Genomic DNA, 22,106 nt, shown 5'->3' with positions numbered 1-22,106 from the left:
AGCTGATGGCTCATTGTAGGCTCCGGGCAGGCTGGGGGGCGGGGAGGGGGGGTTGTGTGTGTGTGTGTGTGTGTGTGTGTGTGTGTGTGTGTGTGTGTGTGTGTGTGTGTGTGTGTGTGTGTGTGTGTGTGTGTGTGTGTGTGTGTTTGTGTAGGAATGGGTGGGGCAGTGCAAACTATGCTAGGGCTACAAGTGTGGACCTGCCCTCCATCCAACAGATAAGTGGTATCAGGTAATTGCTGGCACCCTGTCAAACACAGGAAATAATTATGGTGGAGGGCCCAACTACAAGCTGTTTTAAGGGTGTGTGTATGTGTGCGCGCGAGTGTGTGTGTGTGTGTGTGTGTGTGTGTCATCTATGTTTGGCTCCACTCTAACTCTTGGTGTTGTCTAGACCCATACAATGATTCCTCACTCTGATTAAGAGATGCTCTCTCTCTCTGTTTCCAACACACAAATACAAATTCACACACATCCAGACAAACAGTCATATGTCTGACTCATAATGATCACATAAATCTTAAAATTACTATTACACACGATAAATGTTTTTGCGGCTGTCATATTAACACTATAAATAGATTGGCATTGACACAAATCATTATGAACATACTCAGAGTAACAGACCTAGATGACGCGATTGTAAGTCCATTTATTCAGACATCGTCGTTTGTCTTCATGGTGAGGTTTTTAACATGACTTCTGGTGTTACTTCACATTAAACAACATTTTAATGGTGTAAGACTGGGCATTGTTTTGTATTTTGACGTTTTCGCTTTGATTTGTCCTGTTTCCTGCTCACTGTCATTTATGAAAATATGTTCTTACAGCAGCTCGCAATATGCCTCTAATAATGCACCAAAGATGTTCATAATTCCATTTCTATGTCTAATTGTCCTCAGTTTTCACTATAAACATACAGACTTTATGGTGCTGCATGAGAGTTACCAAGCTGCGTCCACGCCTTCTTCCTCTGGCGCACACCAACGTGTGTAAAGTGAAGAGCTGCAGTTGTTGCAGATTTGGCAGGGCGCCAGGTCTCCACAGCACAGAACAACTGGCTTCCAGTTCTGTTCGCTCATATCACGTGTGTGTGTGTGTGTGTGTGTGTGTGTGTGTGTGTGTGTGTGTGTGTGTGTGTGTGTGTGTGTGTGTGTGTGTGTGTGTGTGTGTGTGTGTGTGTGTGTGTGTGATCATGTCCATATGAAAACCAAATGTCCTTACAGCAGTCCGAAAAGAGAAGATTCCCTGATGCAAGGACATTTTAGCAAACATCCCTTGCCTTCTACGTACTATTCCAAACAAAATGTGGAGGTAAAATGCAGCACTTCCTGTTTTTCTGAGGTTGTTTCCCTGGAAAAGGCCAGCTCATGTACAAGCTTTGTATTCATGTAAGAGTCGTTCCACCATGATCTGTGTTATGCCTTTGGAATAGTTACTTGATTACAAGGTTGAACATTTTTTTTATTCATACTTTAACTTTCAAGGTTAAGTATGAATAAACAAGATGTGGGGGTCTTTGGCTGTTGGCCATGGTATAAGCACAGTCAGAACAGTTGCCTCACAGTTAAGGCTGGAATATACTCCCGAGTGGACGCGTTTGTGGACAGCTGTGAAAACAGCGGTAGTTCTGATTATGCAACTTTCTGGAGTCCCTTGGACACACTGCGCAATAGATCGGCGTCTGACATATTTACAGATAGGAATGTGGTTTAATTAAATGTTAAAACACAGCAGTGTCCAGTTACAGCAGAAGTCGCAAAAGTATAGCTCTGGCCTAAAAAGTTCAGTTTGAATCCTGTGGCAGCCCTGGTGTGGAGTATGTCAGTTCTCCCCATGTCTGCGTGGGATTACTCCACCATCAAAAATGTGTTTTATGTGAATGCCCTTCACCAAGGCAAGAGACGGTAGAGTTAGGACCTCATTCATAACATTGCTTACATAGAAAACAGAGTTCCAAATTCACACAATACTTCCCATTCAAAATTTCTATTTTATAAAACACAAACTCTTACTTATACCGGCACCTACACTCAGCTCGCATATTTTTGAGACACAGATGGAGAGGCAGAGGAAATAAGCAGAATTCAACACTAAGTTGTTCCTCCTACATAAACATTCAACAGTACAACAGTGATGACAAGCCATGCCACTTGTTGAGTGGGCTACTCTTCTTCCTTAGCCCAGCCAAGCACTGGACCTGTATGTATGGTGGTCCCACAGAGCTACTAAAGAGGAGATTTGCGACAGTTCCTGTTCACTCCTATGCTTGACGATGAAACGAGGCATGAAAACCAATCACAACTGTGGTGGTAATGCATCAGCCAACCACAAAAATGTTTGGAATTTTGGTGGAATCGTTTATTATTAGTGCTTGCCTGAGGCAAATTACATCAATACTCGTACACAAGGTTACATCTCTGTCTCAGTGTCTCTCCCCTGCTCCACTCTGCTGTCTGGCTGTGTGATGGATCTAAATAGCTGCAGGTAAAGGTTGGTGGAGCTGTGGCATTTAGCTGCATGGTCAGTGTAGCCAACCACCAGACCACATAAAGTTACAAAGCGAGGTCGGCGAGTGCTGAGGTGCATAGTGCGTAAAAGTCGCTAAGGCTCTGCTGACTCAATAACTGCAGAGTTCCAAACCTCCTCTGGTATTAACATCAGCACACAAACTGTTTGCCTGGAGCTTCTGTTCCAGCATGAATGTGCCCCCGTGCACAAAGCAAGCTCCATAAAGGCATGGTTGGGTGAGTTTGGTCTGGAGGAACTTGACTGGCCCCCACAGAGCCCTGACCTCAACCCCACCCAACACCTTTGGGATGAACTAGAACTGAGATTGCGAGCCAGGCCCTCTGGTCCAACACCAGTGACCTTACAAATGCTCTTCTGGATGAATGGGCAAAACTTCCCACAGGCACACTAGTAGCAAAGGGGGGACCAACTCCATATTAATGTCTATGGATTGAGTCATAAAAGCTCCTGTCGGTGTAATGTGTAGGTGGCCCAATACGTTTGGGATGGGATGACATATAATGACGTCAGAATTCCTTGGTTCTCTACAAACAAACTAAATCTTCTCTATGATGACTGATGAGGTATGGGGCAGTGAGGTGGGATGAATTGGAAACCATTGGGAATCCCAGTCTGGCCTGTGGACACACAACGAAGGGAGGCTGAGTCTAGGCATGTCCAGCTCCATCGTCCTGCCTCTCCAAACATTCCATATAGGTACAGCTCTCTGACAGATGAGAGAGAATGCGCTCACACACATGCACCAAAACGGAAATTCCTTCAAATCAACAGCCACAGTATATCAACATTTATAGCCATAAGATCTTGCAAACTCTCTCTCTTTCTAGCAATCACACACACATGCATATACACACAAACACATAGACATGCATTTAAACAACTTCCAGGTACTAAAATCACATCTGGAAGACAAATTCCGAAGCAGCCATTTGCAATGCTGTAACGCTGAAAATAACACAGTGCCCGAGGACTAATAAACCCCAAACACACACACGAACTAGTGCTTACATCACATTGCTATTTGCTACATACATGTTGTATGAAAACAAACAAGAAGAAGCACATAAAATGTATGAAATAAATTATCTTACAGACATGCCAGAAAAAAAATCCAGATATTTTCCATTGCATTGAGAATATTGTTATATTTGCAAATATTTTATCTTTTTGCCTCACAAAAAAACAGTTGGGAACTCATAGCCATTATTATTGGCAGACTTTCCTGCATTTGCTGCCTGTGATGTGATGTCATTCCTCATTGGGAATAGCAAGAAGAGTAGCATGTATTCCCAGCTGTGACAGATGCACTTCTCGGCTGGTGGAACCTCAACCACATATTTCCGACAATGCCATAAGCCTCCGTTAACAGTTTGTTGTTGTTCGAAAGAAAGAGTGGACTGTCCAAACTTATTGAAGCAAGGCAGCATCTGTTCTCACGGAAATCCTCCTCTGCCTTGGAGAATACCCCCCCCCAACACAGGCAGCCCTAACACAGCTTGTAATGCAGGCATCGTATTTGTAGTTGCATGCTGATGGTATAGATCTTGCCACAAAAAGATTCAATGCTAAAAGTGAATGTTTTTCAAATGTATATACTGTACTTATGGATTTGAATCACTGCACACTCTTGCCGACCACGCGGAGCACTCCTCACAGTGAGATGTAGAAATGGTATGGCCAAATTGCTCTTTGAATTGAATTTGAAAATCAATCAATCAATTGTGCAGAATTTCCTGGTACATAGCTGCATCTCAAACATTTGGGTTGCATTCATCACCCATTTTGCAGACACAGAATGAACCTAATGGTGTTATTATTGTGTTAAGTGTTATTATTACTGTGTTAAGTGTTATTATTACTGTGCAGTTTTCATGATGATGACTTCCTTTGTAGTGTTGTTTCACTTCTTAAAAATGAAAACATGATGAATGAAATGAGATGAATGTTTTTATATGAGATCGTTTATACTTCCCCTGCAGTAATGGTTTTTTTCTGCCATCTCATTGGTTCATTAGGAAGGTGCGATTTAAGAGACTGACTGCTCCCAACATGTCTGAGCGCTTCAATCTGCCAAATCTGGATCCATTATGGAAGAATGGCTTGGCAGCAAGCCACACTGAGCGTGTGTGTTTGTTTATGATCACAGGCTCAACAGCCTGAGTGGAATTGAGCATCATTAAGTGGAAACACTTGTAAGAAAGGTCAAGCCAGAGTGTGTGTGGTTATGTATATTGCCATATTTAATTTGTCATAAATCAAATTGAATGTTGTGTTTGTGAAAAGGAACAGAATAGAATAGAGCGGCTTTTGAAGAGAAAACCCTTAGACACCTCCTACAGGTCCTGGTTCACTGCACTAATGCAGGTTGGAATGCTAGAGGGGGACCAGCACTTTTGATGGAACGCCACTTGTTATGAGCAAAAACAATGAGCTCTACATGCCTGTGTGTGTGCGTGCGTGCGTGTGGTTACTCGCGTGTATGTGTGTGGTCACTGGGTCAGTAAGTCATGGGACCTCTCTGATCTTGGTAGTGGTCGGGCCCTGCTGAAGTGCAGTACCAGCATGTGACAGGCCTGGGCAGGGACACTCCTGACCCTCTCTAATCTCCCATGTCACCCAAAGGCCCCAGTGGCCTTCGGTCTCTGTCCGAGTCCGAGGGAAGGGTTTGTGTTCAATCTTTGTACGATCTCTGTCTCAATGGGATTACTCATATATACTCATAAAGACACTTCTAAATGTGTGTAGTGCAACAGACTGAAAGTACAAACTATTTGTTGCCAATATTTTCTGCCAACTACTTTACAACCATTTTCCATAACTTTTCTGTATTTCAAGTTAACTTTGCAACAGCTATGATGTAAACTGTATGTGTTAAGTAGGTGTAAGTGTGTATGTGTGTGAGCAACTTGAAGGGAAACAAAGCCAAGCAGTTTGACCTTTGAATCATCATGTAGCAGTGTGTTGAGGTGACAAGCTCACTCTCACCGTTGTGCAAAAGCAGCAGTGAGAGCGGACTGGGGCTGAAGGTTACACTAATTTGTCTGGAAGCACAGATCAACACCTGTCTAAATAGAGGAATGTAAAATGATAGTAAGGGTGAGACGAGAGAGGGCGGCTTTTGTTGTACTATCCCTGTAGGGTCTCCCAGGCCATGATGGATCACCTGGGGCCTCATTGTTAACCATTGCGTATGCACAAAATGGGGCTTGAAACTTGTGTACGCCACTCTCTACACACACGTTGGACAAAAGACAAAAAACAAACGTTATGTGAGAATGTGCGCACAGGTGTGGCAACTCTGACACATGCATATATACATTTTGAAGACAGGAGGATCTTGCAATACCGATAGACAGGCAGGGGATGACGCCAGATTTCACAGTGATTCGTCACTGAAATTCCACAGTCTCAATATTTTGACTCAGAGCCTGAATGGCACAACAAACATCCACACAGAATGTATGTGTGCTAATGATAGAATGTCTGTAGATTAACACAACACGGGCTCCTCTCCACAAGCAAAGCCATTTAAAATAAGACAAATAACTTCAATTCAAAGGAGTGAATGTATTATTTGGATTCACTGCATATAGTCGTATATATATCTTCCTCTTACACACTCCTCAGTCTGCTTCCAAACCCTCAGAGTACAGCAGAGCAGGGTAGAGGTGCCCATGGTGTGTGAGCCCAGAGAAGCTGAAATGGTGCAGTGTTATGAGAGAAAACACAAACCCTCCTGAATCTAAAGAGACCAGCACCATCGCCCAGGTCCTCCAGATTCCACACAAATCTATGAAGAATTTCTGCTGCGTATTATTTGGTCATACTTAGAAACTGCAACATTCTCTCTCAACTCTATGCTGATTTCACTCAACTTCATAAAATAATTTATTATCCTACAGCCCACCTGCTTCTGCCGACATAAACTACATTTTTTACTCATCTCCACCTTACACAAGTACGTGCATTTCTGTCTGTTTAATGTCATTTCGCTGTTTTCAGCCTGTGCAGTGTTTTAGTTGGGATTCCATGCATTGTTTTATAAATGAGGCCTCAATACATTGATCATGTGATTAATGCCACATAGATCACAGATTTCATCACAGGTGACAGAAAGCTGCTTAACATTACTGGTGAATATAAGTATGGAGGGAAAGGTTACAATGTGTGTCACGTGGAAATCTTATGACAGCATTCTCATTATATGAAGATATTACCACGTAAACGCATGCTGTGCTAAAACCTTTATCAGGCTAAGCTTAGTCAGACTGAAGGAGGTGGTCCAGGCCGATAGTTGCCAGAATACAAGTAAAATACAAGTTTTAACAGCAATTCTGATACCATACGTTCAATGACGATGTCTGGCATAAACATTAATCTCTGCCATTGCATGAAAATGGTATGTATGGTGACATAAATCTCCTAGGAAGCAACATTAACTGCAAAGAAGAGGAGTTGCATGCCTCATCTCATGCAGTGTCTCATCTTGTGGTAAACACAAACCCTGCAAACATGGAGGGCAGCAATCTTGTAGCTGCTGTGATTTGATTAAAAATCAAAAATGATGTCCTTAATCTCCCCTTGTTAGTCGCAAAGCAGATGCGACGAACCAAATGCTTGAGATTCACTGCTCATTCCATAGCAACTGCTGGTGAACAGAAATGAGTCACCAACATGAAAAAGTCCATCTGTTCCAGTTTATAGATATAAGCTGCTAGATTTGGGTCCTGATGTCAGAATTCTGGACACAAGAGCACTGAACTGTATCTGTAACTGCATTCTAAGAAAGAGAAAGAAATACTTACCACTAAGTTCCACCTCTGAGCAAACTAAAAGATCGAACCACTACCTCACCAGCAAGCCTCCAACTCTGAGAGTAACTTACTGGAAAGCCTGACAGGGGCATGTTTGCTGTATATGCACATTAAACTTCAAACTTCAAAATCATCATAAAACAAATCCACATGAATTTCCTCACTGAATGGCTTCACCTCATCATCAGATAAAGCATTAATTCCAGCCATGTACAATCTGACCATGTAAATGCAATTAACTAAAGAACAATTTTTTTTTATTCTTGCCACGAGAACCACACACCACATTTCCAGAGCACTTGTACCACTGGCAGTACTCACATCACAGTTTAAGAACCTGAAATAAAGGATCAAAATTCCTTCAGCTCAATTTTCACTCAACTTTAACTGCAGAAGACACAGCTCTGATTGTTCCGTAGAATACAAATGACCGTTTTGGCGATACACTTTCACATATTTTACATTCTATGAATGAGACTGCAACAAATTAGTCTTTTTACAGCAACCATCAAATGTTTTTTGTCAAATGAAAGTAAATGTAGAAGAAAATGAGTCCAGTCGCTCTCTAGAAGCAGATCTGAAGTTATAAGAGCCTGCAGCTGCAAACTCACACATTTAGTTTTATTACACGACAACAAAACTCCTCTCCAACAGTAAAGTAATTCAATCTGAGAGCCTACATACCTTCAAAATCTGATAATATGCCTTCGAGGTGGTCATTCACGGACAGTTCCGACATCCTGTCTCAGCACAGACGCCCGTGATTCCACTTGGAAGTCGAATAATCAAGCCAGAAAATCAATTGAGTGTCCCGGGCAGAAAGACAGACTGAAGCTCCGATTTGTAGACAGGAAACGCGCAGCTTCTCGACTCAATGTTTAATATTTGCTGCACTCCCTCTCTCTCTCTCTCTTTCTCTCTCTCTCTCGTTCTGTGTGTGTGAGTGTGTGTGTAGCTGTGCGACTCTGGACCAGCAGCCCGCCCCCAGCCCGCCTGCCAGAGCTTGGACCCGCGGGGACATGAGGCGGGGAGGGGACGGGGGGCTAGTGGGCGGAGCCTCAGGCAACACCTGAAAACAACTCTTTTCATCAGTTGCTTTCTTTTTCTTTCTGTCCTCCCCATCTCCCTTCTGGCTAAGACTTCTGATGGACAAGATGTTTCCAGTTTCGTCATCCATTGATCTGACCTACACCCAGCTGTCAATGTCTTTATGGAGAACACTTGGAACCTCATTTTTAGAGAAACAGTAAACAACATGGTTCTCAAACTGTGGTGCACCTACCACCTGTGTCCTCTGTAAAGTGTCCCGATGACTCAGGAACTTTCTTCAGAGAATAAACTGCTTGACAAATGTAAATTACGTTATTATTATTATTATTATTATTATTATCAAGTTATTTACAAATGTACCCAAATGTATAATTCCACTGGAAGTTCTTGTTGCACACCTGTACGTTGGTGGAGGGTGGTCTCTCTTGGAATTGCCTCTCCCAAGCTATCTTCCTTTTTTCCTTATACATTAAAGTTTTCTCTTGGGTTTTTCCCCCAAGCTTTTGAGTTGGGCCGGGAATTCCCTGTTGTTGTGGGCTTGTAAAGCGTTTTGAGACATTGTATGTGATATTTGGCTATATAAATAAAGTTGTCTTGACTTGACAATCAACAATCAACAATAGTTTTTTCTATTGATTATATGTTTGACTGATATATTTGATTATATATTTCTATAGAGACCAGGTCTAGGAATTGTGCAAATTGGGCCGATGCCAGCTGCACTAGATATTGTCGTATAGATGATTCGACTCTCTTGTAATGTCCTTTTTACTGTTTCAAATGTGGCGTTCTGATACAATTAGATCACAAAAAACATGTGTCCCTCGTTGAAGATTAAATATAAGAGCAATGGCAGGGAACAAAAACAACTCCTCTCCCGGCTGTTTCTTCTCATTCTGTTTATTTTTTGGTGGCATGTTTGAATAAGAACAAAAGTCGCAAGGAGGCATTATCTCAGCATGTAAATTAGTTGCATGTGTGAATACTGAAAATCACCAGAACTGCCCGAAAAGGTTATCCCAGAATTATTATAGGGCCCATAAAAGGGCTTAAGAATTGCCTTTGTCCTCTATCCTCACTGTTCTTCAGTCCTCAGATTGTCAACCAGTTCCGTGGATGAACCTGTGAGGAGCTGTTTGCATCCATATGCATGATGTCATTGTCTCTTGGTGACTGATCTGAGGTTCTCTTACTATCTTGCCGTGCAGGAAATGAATGTCCAAAGGCAAAAATAAGTTCAAATAATGAGATTTATTGTACTAAGAAATCAAAAATGAACTTGTTGTATTTTACAAAATAAACACAAAAGCAGGGCTACACAAGAAACTGTTGCCTCATATCAGACACATTCTGTCATTCTGGACATTGTGTCCCTATTTATCCTTTTCCCTGGAGAGGTGTGTCCTGCACATATGGACAGGTTTGTGTTTTCCATTTCCTCAGTTACTTTTTGAGGGCTTTCTTTTCACTATTGTGGGTTTGAGTTTGCACCAATAACTATGGCCATGCATCCTAGCATTTTGGCCTTGTTTTTAAGCTTTTCTCTCAAAGTTTGGCATATCAGTTCTGACAGTATTCCACCAATCACCTCAGGCTTGGTGTCTTGGATTTGTGTCAGGTAGGTGGGTATTAATGCATCAGTCAGATCCAGCAGAGCGGAATCTATATTTTCCATGGAGTCGTCTTTGCGGGAGGAGATTCGGCTGAGCTCTCCATGTTTGATTAGTGACGATAGACTTGGTTAATGAGCTTGACCTTCTGGACACAGACCAAACAACAAAAGTGTTTTAAGTTTTCTTTGTCTTTTGTTTCATTCTTTATTAGTTTTTCAAGGTCAGATAGTAAGCTCTGTGGTTAGTTCATTAGTAGAGTTCACTGCAGCAAGTAAGTTGGCACTCAAATCGAGCTCAATAACATATGGAATCGATTTGCAATATTTGCGTCATTTTGAAGCAGACACTGTAACAAAACAGACTCAGAGAGCGCAACTTATAAACTCAACTTTGGCCCACAGACGGACATGTTATGCAAAAAAGTGACCAATCATTTTACGTCACTATAACTCTCTCCCACCTACACCGACTTGATCAATGTTTTTATAGCGTCTCTGCTTTCCGACGCGCAATCTCTTGCTTCAATTGCCAATCTATGACCTAATAAGAGACAATGTCCACCACAGATTTTAAAAGGACAGGAAAAGGCCTTATTATTTTCTTGAAAAATAAGGGTTTTGTAATGTGATGCTCTACAAATATTAATTAAAATGCACATTTAGCTATTTTGGAGAGATGTTGCCCCGCTATGGCCACATGGAATCACCTTAAAGTAAAAAAGTAATTTAAAAATATTCCCCAGGGATACATTTTGGTACAGATCTGATCAGAACATTTCTTTTATAAACTAGCTACTATCCAGCTGTTAAAAGCTGTTCAAAAGTGTAAACCAAATCAAATCACAGCTATTCACCCATTAGTTACACCCGGTATAAGAACCAATCCAGTAATACATGTTTACATGCAGAAAAGTATCTTGATGTACAAAATGAGCTCAATATGCAATTAGTTTCTTCATAGTTCTCCACATTAACTGGAGTTTTTTGGCTATAGCTCTAAACTGTAGTGACTGATGGAATCATAAACACAGGTCCGGAAATATGTCAAGGATGTATATGAATGTCTTTTTGTCTTTTTCTTTCATTTTCCACATCCAGTGCATAATTCTTAAAAGACATGTAGTACTTAATTCCTTAGCGTCATGTGGGATGAATGCCAACTCTGTCTGTGATCGCTGTGTTGCTGTCCACTGCCTGCCAGCCTGCTGACTCCTTTATTACGGTAGACTTGAGAAGATATCAGGATGAGCTGTGAGGAGGTCTCTCCCACTCCACCTGGCTTCTGGCAGGAAAACAATTCCCCTTACTAGGACCTTGCTGTGACTCTGCATTTACTGGGGGGAAATTCCAGTTAAATACAGGCGTGACATTCAGATTTGTGTCAGGGAAAGACGTATCTTGTCCATGTGACACATTATTCTGTGCCCCTCCAAAATTGAGCTCTGCCATCAGACCACTGCTGTCATTGTGACTGAATTTAAAGTGTGACAGGCCCTCGGTTCTATTGACCACGTTTGAATTCCCTAAATCAAAGAATGCAGAGTTTTCACCAATTCCCAGTCCCAAACTCTCAAGCATATTTATTACGGATGATGTTGATGGGTCATTGGGGATCTCCTCCTCTGTTAGAGTCAGCGTCGGTAAAATGTCCGCCAACTCTGCCATCTCCATTGGCTGGATTACCTCAGTGATGCAAGCTTGAAGGTCCTGTTCCTCACCGAAGGGCTCCTGTACATCCAAAACTGTATATGCAGCTCCTAGCTGTGCAGCTGCAGCACCAGGTTCGAGTCCCGCACTGAGTAAAGAGCTTGCACATGCTAACTCTGATTGGCCAATGCTAGTCAAGTCAATAGTTGACTGTGCAGTCATGTCTACAGGGTATCCTCCCTTTGCAACACCCTCCATTAAAACCACGGGAGTCTCTTCAGGGACAACCATGAGTCCTGCTGGAGTGGACGTGTTGGTAGTGACGGTATTCTGTGGTATCGCAGTGACTAAGCCCTCTGGAAGGAGAGGAGAGGGGGAAAGTAGAAATATTACATTTTACATATTAGGTTTTGATACAACACAAGCAAAGATTTAACCCAGATAGAACAAAAGTGCCAACAAACTGAGCATATCTTAGGATTCCCTCTAAAAGAGTGGGGAAAATGGGCAAGAAGAAGGATACCTAGGCTATACCTAGGATACAGATAAATCTTGGAAAATGGATGGCTAGATGGATGTCTTCAAACTCACTGTATCCTGAGAATTTACTATAATGTTGTGGAAATATACCTTCTCACCCTTCAAAACTGTGTTGATGACAATAGTAGATGCTTTAATATAGAGTATATCCACAGTTTACCTCTCATAGCTCTCTGTGAGAGCATTCGATGAGGCGACATCAGTCGGGCAATGAAATTCTCCTCCTCTGCCTCCCCTTCAGGACGTGGAGGTGGGTCCCCTCCCATCACCAGGCCAAGTGGCACGGCTCCCACCCACTGTTTAGACCGAACACACTGCAGACAATCCATAATCCACCTGGCATCCCGCCACACCACATCAAGACGCTACATTTAGAAGAAAACCAGAAGAGTGATGTATTAACAGAAGGAGGTTTCTAGGCTCTTTGCACCACAGCTAGAAAGAGGTACAAAGTAAAACACTGCTGATTGGTCTTCAAAGCTCTGTGTGACCTGTGTGCCCACTGCTCGATCAATCCCGTTTTATGATCTTACGTGTGACAGCTCTGTGACACAGTTCAGGCGCTCTCGGGCCTCTTGCACCTCCTTTGTGTCTAATGCCTCCCGCAGGGCCTGCTGGGCCAGATGAGTGTCCAGTTCCAGCCTCACCCAGGCCTGGCAGTACTGTGATAGGAAGTCTTGTTCATACGTCCAGAAGTGAACTGGTTATGAGACAGATAGGAGGAAAAACAAATCACTATGTTAAAGCCAAGAAAAAATCTTTAGTCTCTGAGGTTATGTCAATGTTAGTGTGGGAAATGTAAGGATATGAAAGTCCCAGAGACACTTTGTCAATCTCTGTTAAAAACAGGACTACAAACCTCTACCTACCAAGCTCAAATATCTGCAGGGGCATTGTGAGACTAGGTTCCTTGGTTCCCACCAGAGGCCAGTAGCTTGAACTGAAGTCCTCACTGGGAGGCAGCAGCAGCAGAATAGACACCTTTTCTCCAAACTGTAGCAGCTCACGGGTGTAAACACCGTATTGATAAGCCTGAGAGACAGCAAGAGCACATCCAGATTTGTAATGTGTTGTTTTGGAAATATATCATATATGTTGGAGACTATTTCATTCAACCTTAAGTATTGCTATAAATTCATATAAATTCTAAAATAAATCCAGACAAACCAAGCATGGTTAGAATAAACTCTTTCCTAATGATACAAAGTAATGTAAGAGGGGAATATGCTGTGTGAAAAGGTTTTTACCCTGTAAAGGGGGATGTTAAGCTTTGTCAGGAGATACGTGACTGCTGCTCTCAGAGACCTGATGAACTCCACCAGGCCGCTGTTTTCCATCAGGCTCTCATCATCACTACCCAACAGATTCAGATTGCTGCTACTGGCTGTGGTGAACACATGACTCTGGAGCCAAGCCCACTCTTCCCTGTAAACACAGCAATGGTGTCGTTAAAATAAATCTGTACCGTAAACTCTATAAGACCATGCCTGCTGTTTTGCAAGTTCTTGCCCATTATCTACAAATCGAACGCAATTGCTGTAGTTTAAATTCATTCCCTCTTCTGGCTCCGGTTCCTGCCAGCTTGAACTGGTTGAAAAAAAGTAATCTATCATAATGAACATCACATTGTCAAGTTATGACAAAACTGACTACAGTTTTAAACAGCTTGGTGGTGCCTTCATGGGCTTGTGGGAAAGTCCAACATCTGGGAAACTGGCAGCTTTACTTTTTTCAAGACATCTGCCATTGTTCAATAATGTCTCCTAGATGGCACATAAACTGAACAGCTGACTCAATCCTCAAGATATGGATGCCCCCTGAAGACACCAATAAAGAAGTTAATATTCAATGACAGCATAGCTTTAAAATGTTAACATCTAGAGCAAGTAATGCAAGTCTCTGAAAGTTGTTTTTCATTCTTACAGTGGACTGCTGTCTGCCTGGAAGCTGGGACAAGCTTGTGATTTACAAGTTTGTGATTTGTAACATGGTCAGCAGCAACGTAAACAATACATGATTTGTGGTTGATGATCTAAAGTAAATGAACTGGTATGTTATTCTAGTTTAATTTACTACTTCATGCTGTTCTTAACTGCGTTACCTGGTCACATGGGCATTGTGTTTGACCCTTGCGTGGCACAGGAGGTTAGGCAGTCTCTGCGGAACCAGAACCCTGATCTGGTCCACTGTGCTGCACAGTTTCAGGATTCCCACGTACAGACCTGGCTGGGCCCACTGAATGCTGTGGCGATGGAATGACAGCTTCTCCTGGATGAGCATGCAGTTATGAAACATTTTGGAGATTTGGAGTTTTTATACACAGAGGGGAAGAAAAAAAGATTAATGAGAACAAGGAAATGTGATACACATATGAAAAAAGCCATGATGACAGAGCTAATTTTGTTTTTAATCTGTTTGGGTAATTTGTTTGGGTTTGCTCAATTAATTTGAATACTTGCAAGATCATTTCCATGAGTTAATTTAACAAGTCAGGCAATTCAATACATTAAATCACTATGCACTACACACAATAAAGTTCTGTTCAGTGCAGCTGTTGTTTGTCATGCCAGATCATCCCTCTCCTGCACACACACATGCAAAGCCACACAAACTCTTGACCTTGAGCTGCTCATTGAGTATGTCCATAGCAGTGGGCTCTGGCAGTAGAGTTCTGCTGCGGTTCTTTTCCAGACGGGATAGGGGCATCCAGTGGAGGGGAGGGTCAGGAGGGCTTATAGTAGAATAGAGCCAACAGGTCAATTAAAAATATGGCATTGCAAACCAGAAAAATCATCTCCAACAACCTCTAACAAAGGTGGGCTAGATTTCCAAAAATCAATCAATTCAGCAATCAAACCTTCTCATGACTGACAATTAAGAAAGACGTGTGCTTAATTTTGAGTCAGTGGGGCTGCAGATTTTAAGATGCAGATTAAGGAATGCATTTGGTGTAGGGAGCTTCCTTCACCACCTTCATGCACATGTATGACTGCGAAAGTGCTTTTTTTTCTGGTTGAAATGTACGCATTCAGTCCAAGCTTCTTGTTTGACTGTGTGGTCTGAGCTTTCTGAAAGAGAACAAAAGACTCCTTCTCACCTGGGAGGGTTTTCGAACTCCCTCAGAGTCACAAGAAGCACATTTCCCTGGCGATCCTTCAAAGGTTCATAGTGCACCTGCCCAAGGTCCACTGTCCCCAGGGATGACTGAAACCAGTGAAAATGGAGAAAGATAGGATGAATAAATAAGAGAGGATATAGCTGATTAATGCAATTAGTGATAGTCTGGTCCCCTATCTCTCTCTCTCTCTCTCTCTATCACAACCTATGATGCGATTTGTTCTAAACTACATTGCTGTTTGACATCATCCTGTAAGTTCTGTATGTACCCTATGACTTCATTGCAAATCCAGCCCACTTGTATTTTACCTCAGGGTCTATGTATGTATAAAGTTCAACAACAATAGTAGGGATATCACAACCTGCCTCCCTTCTCTCTATCTCTCTCTCTCCTCTTTCCCCTTTTTCTATATAAAAAATGATCTCCAAAATTCCCTTTAACCTGTATGCACAATGTCATGTACAATATCTGCTTCAATAAAAACAAATTGCAAAAAAAAAAAGTGATAGTCTGGCACACATGACAGCCTGATAACCAAGTGAGGCAATTGTTCGAAGAATAGGGCTTAGAGGAGATGTAAAGAGGTCATTATAAATATAATTAAGCAATTTGAGGCTTCCTATCATACAAGATAAGCTTCTTACTTCCTACCTGCAGCTGGGAAAAAGCTCTTAAAATGTTATGTCTGTTCTGGAGGAGTGAGGAGGGAGATGAATGAGCCGCGGAAAGAGCCTGCTGCAGCCAAGGCACCTGCTGCCATGCACAGGACAACTACAAGAAAAATATGTCATGTTCACCTATTTGTTAAAGAAGAAATTGTACGGAATATTACATACCAAAACATCCAAATCAGATTGTCAAAACAATATATATATATTTTCAAGGCATATGTTTAATTGGCTGGAAACCTTAGCAAACCAAAGGAAGTCCTGGGTGATGTAGGTGGAGCAGCATTGGATCTCCACCAACGGGAGCTGACCTTCAGCAGTAACCAGGATGTTTTCCTTGTGGTAGAACACAGTTGCCAAGTAGACACCCCTGAACAGATTGTTATAAAAGAGACAAAATGAACAAAACAATAATCACAAAGTATAACGAAATCCAAATCAGTATGAACCCATTTTCAGTCACTTTGGTGCATTCTTTGAATCATCCTTAACATTTGCAAGTGCCTTAAGTGCATTTTCCGAATCAATATATATACAGAATACAGAATACAGTACATGTTCAGTTTTTTCAGTTTGTTTTTGCACCAGACTCATCCTGTTCATAAGAACCTTCTTTTCTCCCATCTTGTCATTGATTTAATGTGACTTCTGTTGTTTTTTTCCAAATAACTGTAACTTTAAAATACACTTTTGAATAATTTATGGTGTTGAATTCTGCAGTTGCCTCGATTACTTTAATCTGTTTGTCATACCCACAAGGCAGAGTGGGACAGGTAAGATAGATGGAGTGCTACCTCTGTAGGAGGCGAACAAACTTGGTGGCAGACTGGAACAATTGTTTGATGCCTCTAGACATGGACAGACGCTTGTTGGGACTCTGGGGCTTAGAGCTCTCTGTGGAGAGGAGAAAAGTGTGGAATGAAAATGACTTTATCTGCCAGAGCACATTCAATGAGCAAGATTTCTCTGTTGTGAACACAGATGAGACATGCATGAGGCTTTGCATTACCAATACTAAATCCCCCGTAATGTGGTTCCCTGGCATCTTCCAGCAGTTTCCTCACTAAGCCCCCGTGGTTTCTAAGCTGTGACTTCACACCAATGCACTCTCTCCAACCTGAGAGAAAAACAAGCAATCCAAGCATACAACAAAGATATCCACACTCATGATAGTCTGCAGTTCAGCATACTCACTGGAGGGGGCAGCACTGTCTGGAGTAGAACACTGTGGTGGGCCCCATCCCTTCACATTGTAGGCACTCACTCTAACAAAGTAATGTACTCCCTGCAATGGGAGAAGCATCAAACGACCAAATTATCACCCTGCATTGAAACAGCTTACGTTAAGCATTATTAATTCATCTGAGTGAATGGTTGGGAAAGCTAAGTGTACGCTTTAGTAAGTGGAGTATGGAGGATGGCGTGGTAAGAAATAAATACAGCTTACAGTCATTTGGTAGGAGAATACAATTTGTGTGTGTGTACACATGTGTCTGTCCATGATAACATGTAGCCAGCCACCCTTAGGGTTATTTCTGTGTATATTTCTGTGTAGGTGTTTTTATCTGTGGTTTTTAGGTGTATTCATTAATGTGTAAGTTTGCATAAGTGTGGGTGTGTGTGTTTTACCACTGTGAGTTGTGTGATGATAAAGGAGGGGTTCTTGGTCTCCGTAACTTGGGCTGACCCAAGGATGCGTTTGAAGCCGGCTGAGGTGCTCCATTCCACTGTAAATACAAAACAATCTCACAATCTCATATCCTCCTCTGGATTTACTCAAAACCCCCATTGAGAGAACAACTGGGAAAACTGGGTGTCCAAAATACACTCATAAATGAAGGATTAGCATACCTACCAGGCTGAGTAATGTGTTAGACTTTGTTAAATTTGGACCAAACACAGCAATTCTTCAATCAATTTAATATTCATCCATCATGTCTCTATCTGTGTTTCTATTATTCCTGTAAAACACACACACACGCTCACATATGCACGCACACGCACAGACATGCACACAGACAGACAGACAGACAGACAGACAGACAGACAGACCGTATGTCAAGCCAGTCACTGCCTACCTCTGTAGCGGGTAATTAGCCCAATGGTGCTGCTATCGGGCTCTTTGATGGTCACAAACAGAGAGGATGAGCTGATCACCATTATGGACACATAACTGGGAGGGCCAGGCAGGTCTGTGGGACAAATGGAAAACACAAGAGTTAGAGTAGTTTCTGTTTACAATGACAAATGACCTAGGACCACTCACCTGTGTTTTGGAAGTTCTCCCTCATCCGGCAGTACAGTTGCAGCCTGAGGCTCCAGAGGTGGATATGTCTGTGGACATCGGCGTGGCCCTGGGGCCCCGGACCGGCTTTCTTCATCAGCTCCTTCTGCATATCCTCCAAGTGTTTACCTGCCAACGCCACCAGAGCATCCAACTTCATCACCCATTCTGCTGGCCAGCGCACTGACAAGAAATACATTGGAGGAAAAGTGAGAAGAAGAAGAAAGATGAGAAAATGGGACAGAATCTAAATATCCAATCACCCCCATCAGAATAAAATAATATGAACTGCTTTTTTTCTTTTTTTCTTTTTTTTTACACATTTTGGGTAAAACTGTTGCAAGCAGATTAATCAGTCATCTCCATAGAGTAGTTTAAAACTGAAGACTTACAAACAGGGTTATGCCTGGCTCCAGCCTTTGTCAACACATGGAGAAGAGGGGAGTTGTGGGTAAGGGCAGCCACATCCAGGGGTACCAGGCCCTGTTCGCTCACCCTGTTCAACCCCTTCTCTCTGTCTTTCTCCCAGTTCTTCTCTTTCTTCTCTCCCCTCTTCTCCCATACGCCGCCGCCTCCTCCTCCTCCTCCTCCTCCTCCAGAGTTAGTGTGACTTCTGGACAGCAGGCTTTGTACAGCCAAAGTGTCTTCATTTTCCACTGCCTCCCAAAGGCTCTTGTACTAATGAGGAGGTTGGATGTTTTAAGAAGAAAGTGGAAGATGGTTGACAGTAAAACAGGACACATAAGTCAAACCACACATCCAACCCTTTTTTGGCAGCAGTCTGCCAGCGATCAGACATCCATAGTGACATAGAATCAGTAATAACAAAACTCCCTCTAACAAATATCTTACAGCATCTGCAGACTTGCTGAAGTGTTTGGGCAAGTTGGTTACTCCAGTGACAGATGGATCTCCGCCCCTCAGTCTGACAGACAGGTTCCTATACATGCGTTTGGGTGAGACAGGACCAAGGGAGCGGCGGCGTTGGGGCGGGTCCCTCGCGGACACAGACATGACAGGGAGAGGAGAGGAGCACTGAAAGAGAGAGTATGGCAATAGGTAATGATGAAGAAATGGAGACGGGTGGGAGAGTGGGTTGAAGAATTGGTTATGGACAGAAGATTAGGACTCCCACCCAAAAATGTATATAGTACAAAGCAATTGACTTGAAGGAGTGAGTGAGTGAGTGAGTGAGTGAGTGAGTGCGTGAGTGAGTGAGTGAGTGAGTGAGTGAGTGAGTGTGTTGGCCTATGCTGAGTCGTGCTGAGTGTGGGTGGATAACAGGATAAAAAAGTTACAATGCCTGTACACAGCAGATGAAAAATTCCTGGAAGCCTCAAGACTGTGCCTCTCTATTCTCTCTCTGTATCAGCTATACATCAGAATCAAGTCTCCATTTTTTTTTTTATATCGATCATTACCAGTATAGTAATGATGTCTGATTGTCACTTCCATTGCCCTTTCATCGTAATCAGTCTTTTTTGTGTGGGAAACTCTCATGTGCAAAACGCATCCTGCTGGTCCTCCTCCTCAATTGCCAAATCTTCTCTCCTCTCTTCACAGTCATTTCCTGGTCATTTAAGTGTCATTTCAGTTCCCATCACACCACGTCTCTCATCACTTCTTTCTCATCCAAATGAAAGGATCACATTTGAATTTCATCTCTAAAAGGTTGTTCCTGTTTGCTGCCCTCGCATGACAGTGATACTCCCCTGGTTGGTGTTAGGTGATATGAGGGTTTCTACCACAATAACGCTGGATGTTTCAGTTACACAATACATTGCCTGACGCTGTTTGTATGAGTAGGTGGGGTATGAGGGTAGTACCATACAATGTTATCAGTAGAATTGTTCCAACAATGTCTTGTTTATCATATCTTTTATCAGTTGAGACGAGGGGCTGATGTGACAGTTCAGAGAGGTGATTAGCTCAGTGTTAGCCTTTTTGGAGGTATGAGGCAGATGAAACAATCCAAAATACTTGAAGAGGAGAGATTAAGTAGAAATGTATATTTGCAAACTGTGATGATACTGTAACAGTCATGAAAAGAATAGTAGTTATGCATGCAGGGTGCTGTATCTCAGATTGTAGTGACGGTTTGTTCATATCTTCTTAAATACCAACAGGCTCAGGCTGCATTTGACAGTATTGTGCACACAAGCACTCTGTGGTTCTGCTAAATGCTGCAACTCTCATCTTAAGCTTTACTTAGAATCATTACCACTGATTATGATTGTACTCCACGGGCAGTAATATGCTGTAATCGTGAACATTCATTTCAATTAATGCACATACATTTCAAGACTTTCAAATCAAACATCGTTTCAGTCAAATGCTGTAGGTGTTTCCTTTGGATTATTTATGATCAAATAGCTACTTAGTGCAGAAGATAAAAATCTAAGAACTATAGCTGGCGGATAACAGGCGATCATTTACATTATATAAGAGCTAATCGTTTCAGTTATCTTTCCTTGAACGTTTTCAAAGTACAAATAATAACGTCTAATTAAACAACGAAATTATCTGAACTTATTTGCAACAATTACTTCACGTAAATAACACGTATTCCAGAGAAATAGACAGATATCACAGGTGAATCCAACAACTACAAGGCTAGACAGTAACGGACACACCGCACTCCTTTCACCTCCAGTTGAGGACGTGCAGGCTGTACAAAACGTTGTTCTCTTACCGTGATCCGCTGCTTTTACGTCGCTCGGTCTTTCCTCCGTGTTTTTTTGACCATCAATGATGCCGAAACTATCCGAAAATAAACAATGGCATCGACTTCACAACTTTTCACCTCCGCGGACGAAGCACACCTGAACGGGCCTTGGAAATGAGAGCGCTGCCCGCCCTCCCCCCTCCTTCCCTCCCTCCATCGTCCCACAAACACACAAACACACACTTGCCATCCAAACTTTGCACTTACAAAAGCCACACCAAACGTATTTTCATATGCAGATGCCAAATTAATACAAATATTTAATGTGATCTCATACACTGTTGTGTTTTTCTGTATGTTTTTGTGTCACTATGTCCAAGTGATAGGATATTAGTACTGTAAACCTATGGATTCAGTACTTATCTCAGCTGTCCACCTAAAATGAGTATGCGCCCAGCTCTATATGGCATATCTCTATGGATTCTTTAGTAAAATATTAACAAAAGGCTTAAAGTTAAAATAATACCTTATCTTTTGTTGCTGAGGGGTGAAGCAGCTTGTTTGTCATCAGGATCATTACCAAGAAACGTGCTCTTTCAAAATCATGGTCTAGAATATGTCAGTTACAACCGCTATAACAAATCTAGCTGACTGATGTGACAAGTGTTGAAGTGCAGAGAAGGTGCGTATAGGGCTATATTTGGGGTCACTCAACAGCAACTGCGGCATGTTGACGTATAATGATAAAATAATATTATTACAGGGGAAGTGGTCTGAGTGATGTCAAGCCAACTTAGCAGAGAGCAAACCTCCAACGCTGCATGAAAATGTAAGATATGTGAGATAGTTTTAAAATAAAGTTTGTTAGATAAGATAAGATATAGTTTCCACCTGAGAAGTTGGAAGGGATACTCCGCTCTCTTTTAACTTAGAGAGGTATGAAGTTAGCCCCGGTCCAAGCAGAAATGGAGAAACAAATATTTTATACCTCATTGTCAGTGAGGTTTCAGTTACTGAGGTGACTGACTTGACACATTTTTATGCCATGCATCTATTTGAATGTCTAATTTTTAAGATTATAAATTGATATGTGTGTGGTGGTGGATGCTCGCCCCCACACTCGCCTAATCTTTTGTTGTCATGGTGATAACTAAATTCTGGCCTACACAGCTAAAT

At 42.2% G+C, this 22,106-nt stretch overlaps 2 protein-coding genes across 2 annotated transcripts in view; both read right to left on the bottom strand.

Annotated features, from left to right (window-relative positions):
* Positions 1–8,294, bottom strand: part of septin12 (septin 12) — a 33,264-nt gene extending 24,970 nt beyond the window's left edge. Inside the window, exon 1 of the mRNA XM_076144080.1 lies at positions 8,031–8,294. Coding sequence (XP_076000195.1) covers positions 8,031–8,085 — 55 coding nt within the window. The 5' untranslated portion in view covers positions 8,086–8,294. The remainder of the gene's footprint in view (positions 1–8,030) is intronic.
* A 1,006-nt stretch (positions 8,295–9,300) lies between these two features.
* Positions 9,301–21,575, bottom strand: LOC142993551 (ankyrin repeat and fibronectin type-III domain-containing protein 1). Its single transcript, XM_076144326.1, has 20 exons — positions 21,457–21,575; positions 20,958–21,025; positions 19,118–19,300; positions 18,658–18,943; positions 18,248–18,448; positions 18,060–18,173; positions 17,611–17,708; positions 17,176–17,266; positions 16,991–17,098; positions 16,776–16,875; positions 16,222–16,351; positions 15,965–16,084; positions 15,293–15,399; positions 14,815–14,926; positions 14,297–14,463; positions 13,443–13,620; positions 13,065–13,227; positions 12,729–12,895; positions 12,356–12,560; positions 9,301–12,011 (listed from the first exon to the last, which is right to left on the bottom strand). Exons 3-20 carry the CDS (start codon positions 19,277–19,279, stop codon positions 11,248–11,250), a joined length of 3,273 nt encoding a protein of 1,090 aa, XP_076000441.1. The 5' UTR covers positions 19,280–19,300; positions 20,958–21,025; positions 21,457–21,575; the 3' UTR covers positions 9,301–11,247.
* Positions 21,576–22,106: the final 531 nt, after the last annotated feature.

Source organism: Genypterus blacodes, unplaced genomic scaffold (assembly GCF_046128005.1).
Source record: "Genypterus blacodes isolate CSIRO-AG114 ecotype Tasmania unplaced genomic scaffold, CSIRO-AGI_Gbla_v1 ptg000028l_1, whole genome shotgun sequence".
Lineage (NCBI taxonomy): Eukaryota > Metazoa > Chordata > Actinopteri > Ophidiiformes > Ophidiidae > Genypterus > Genypterus blacodes.
This window is presented reverse-complemented; position numbering and strand designations above follow the sequence as displayed.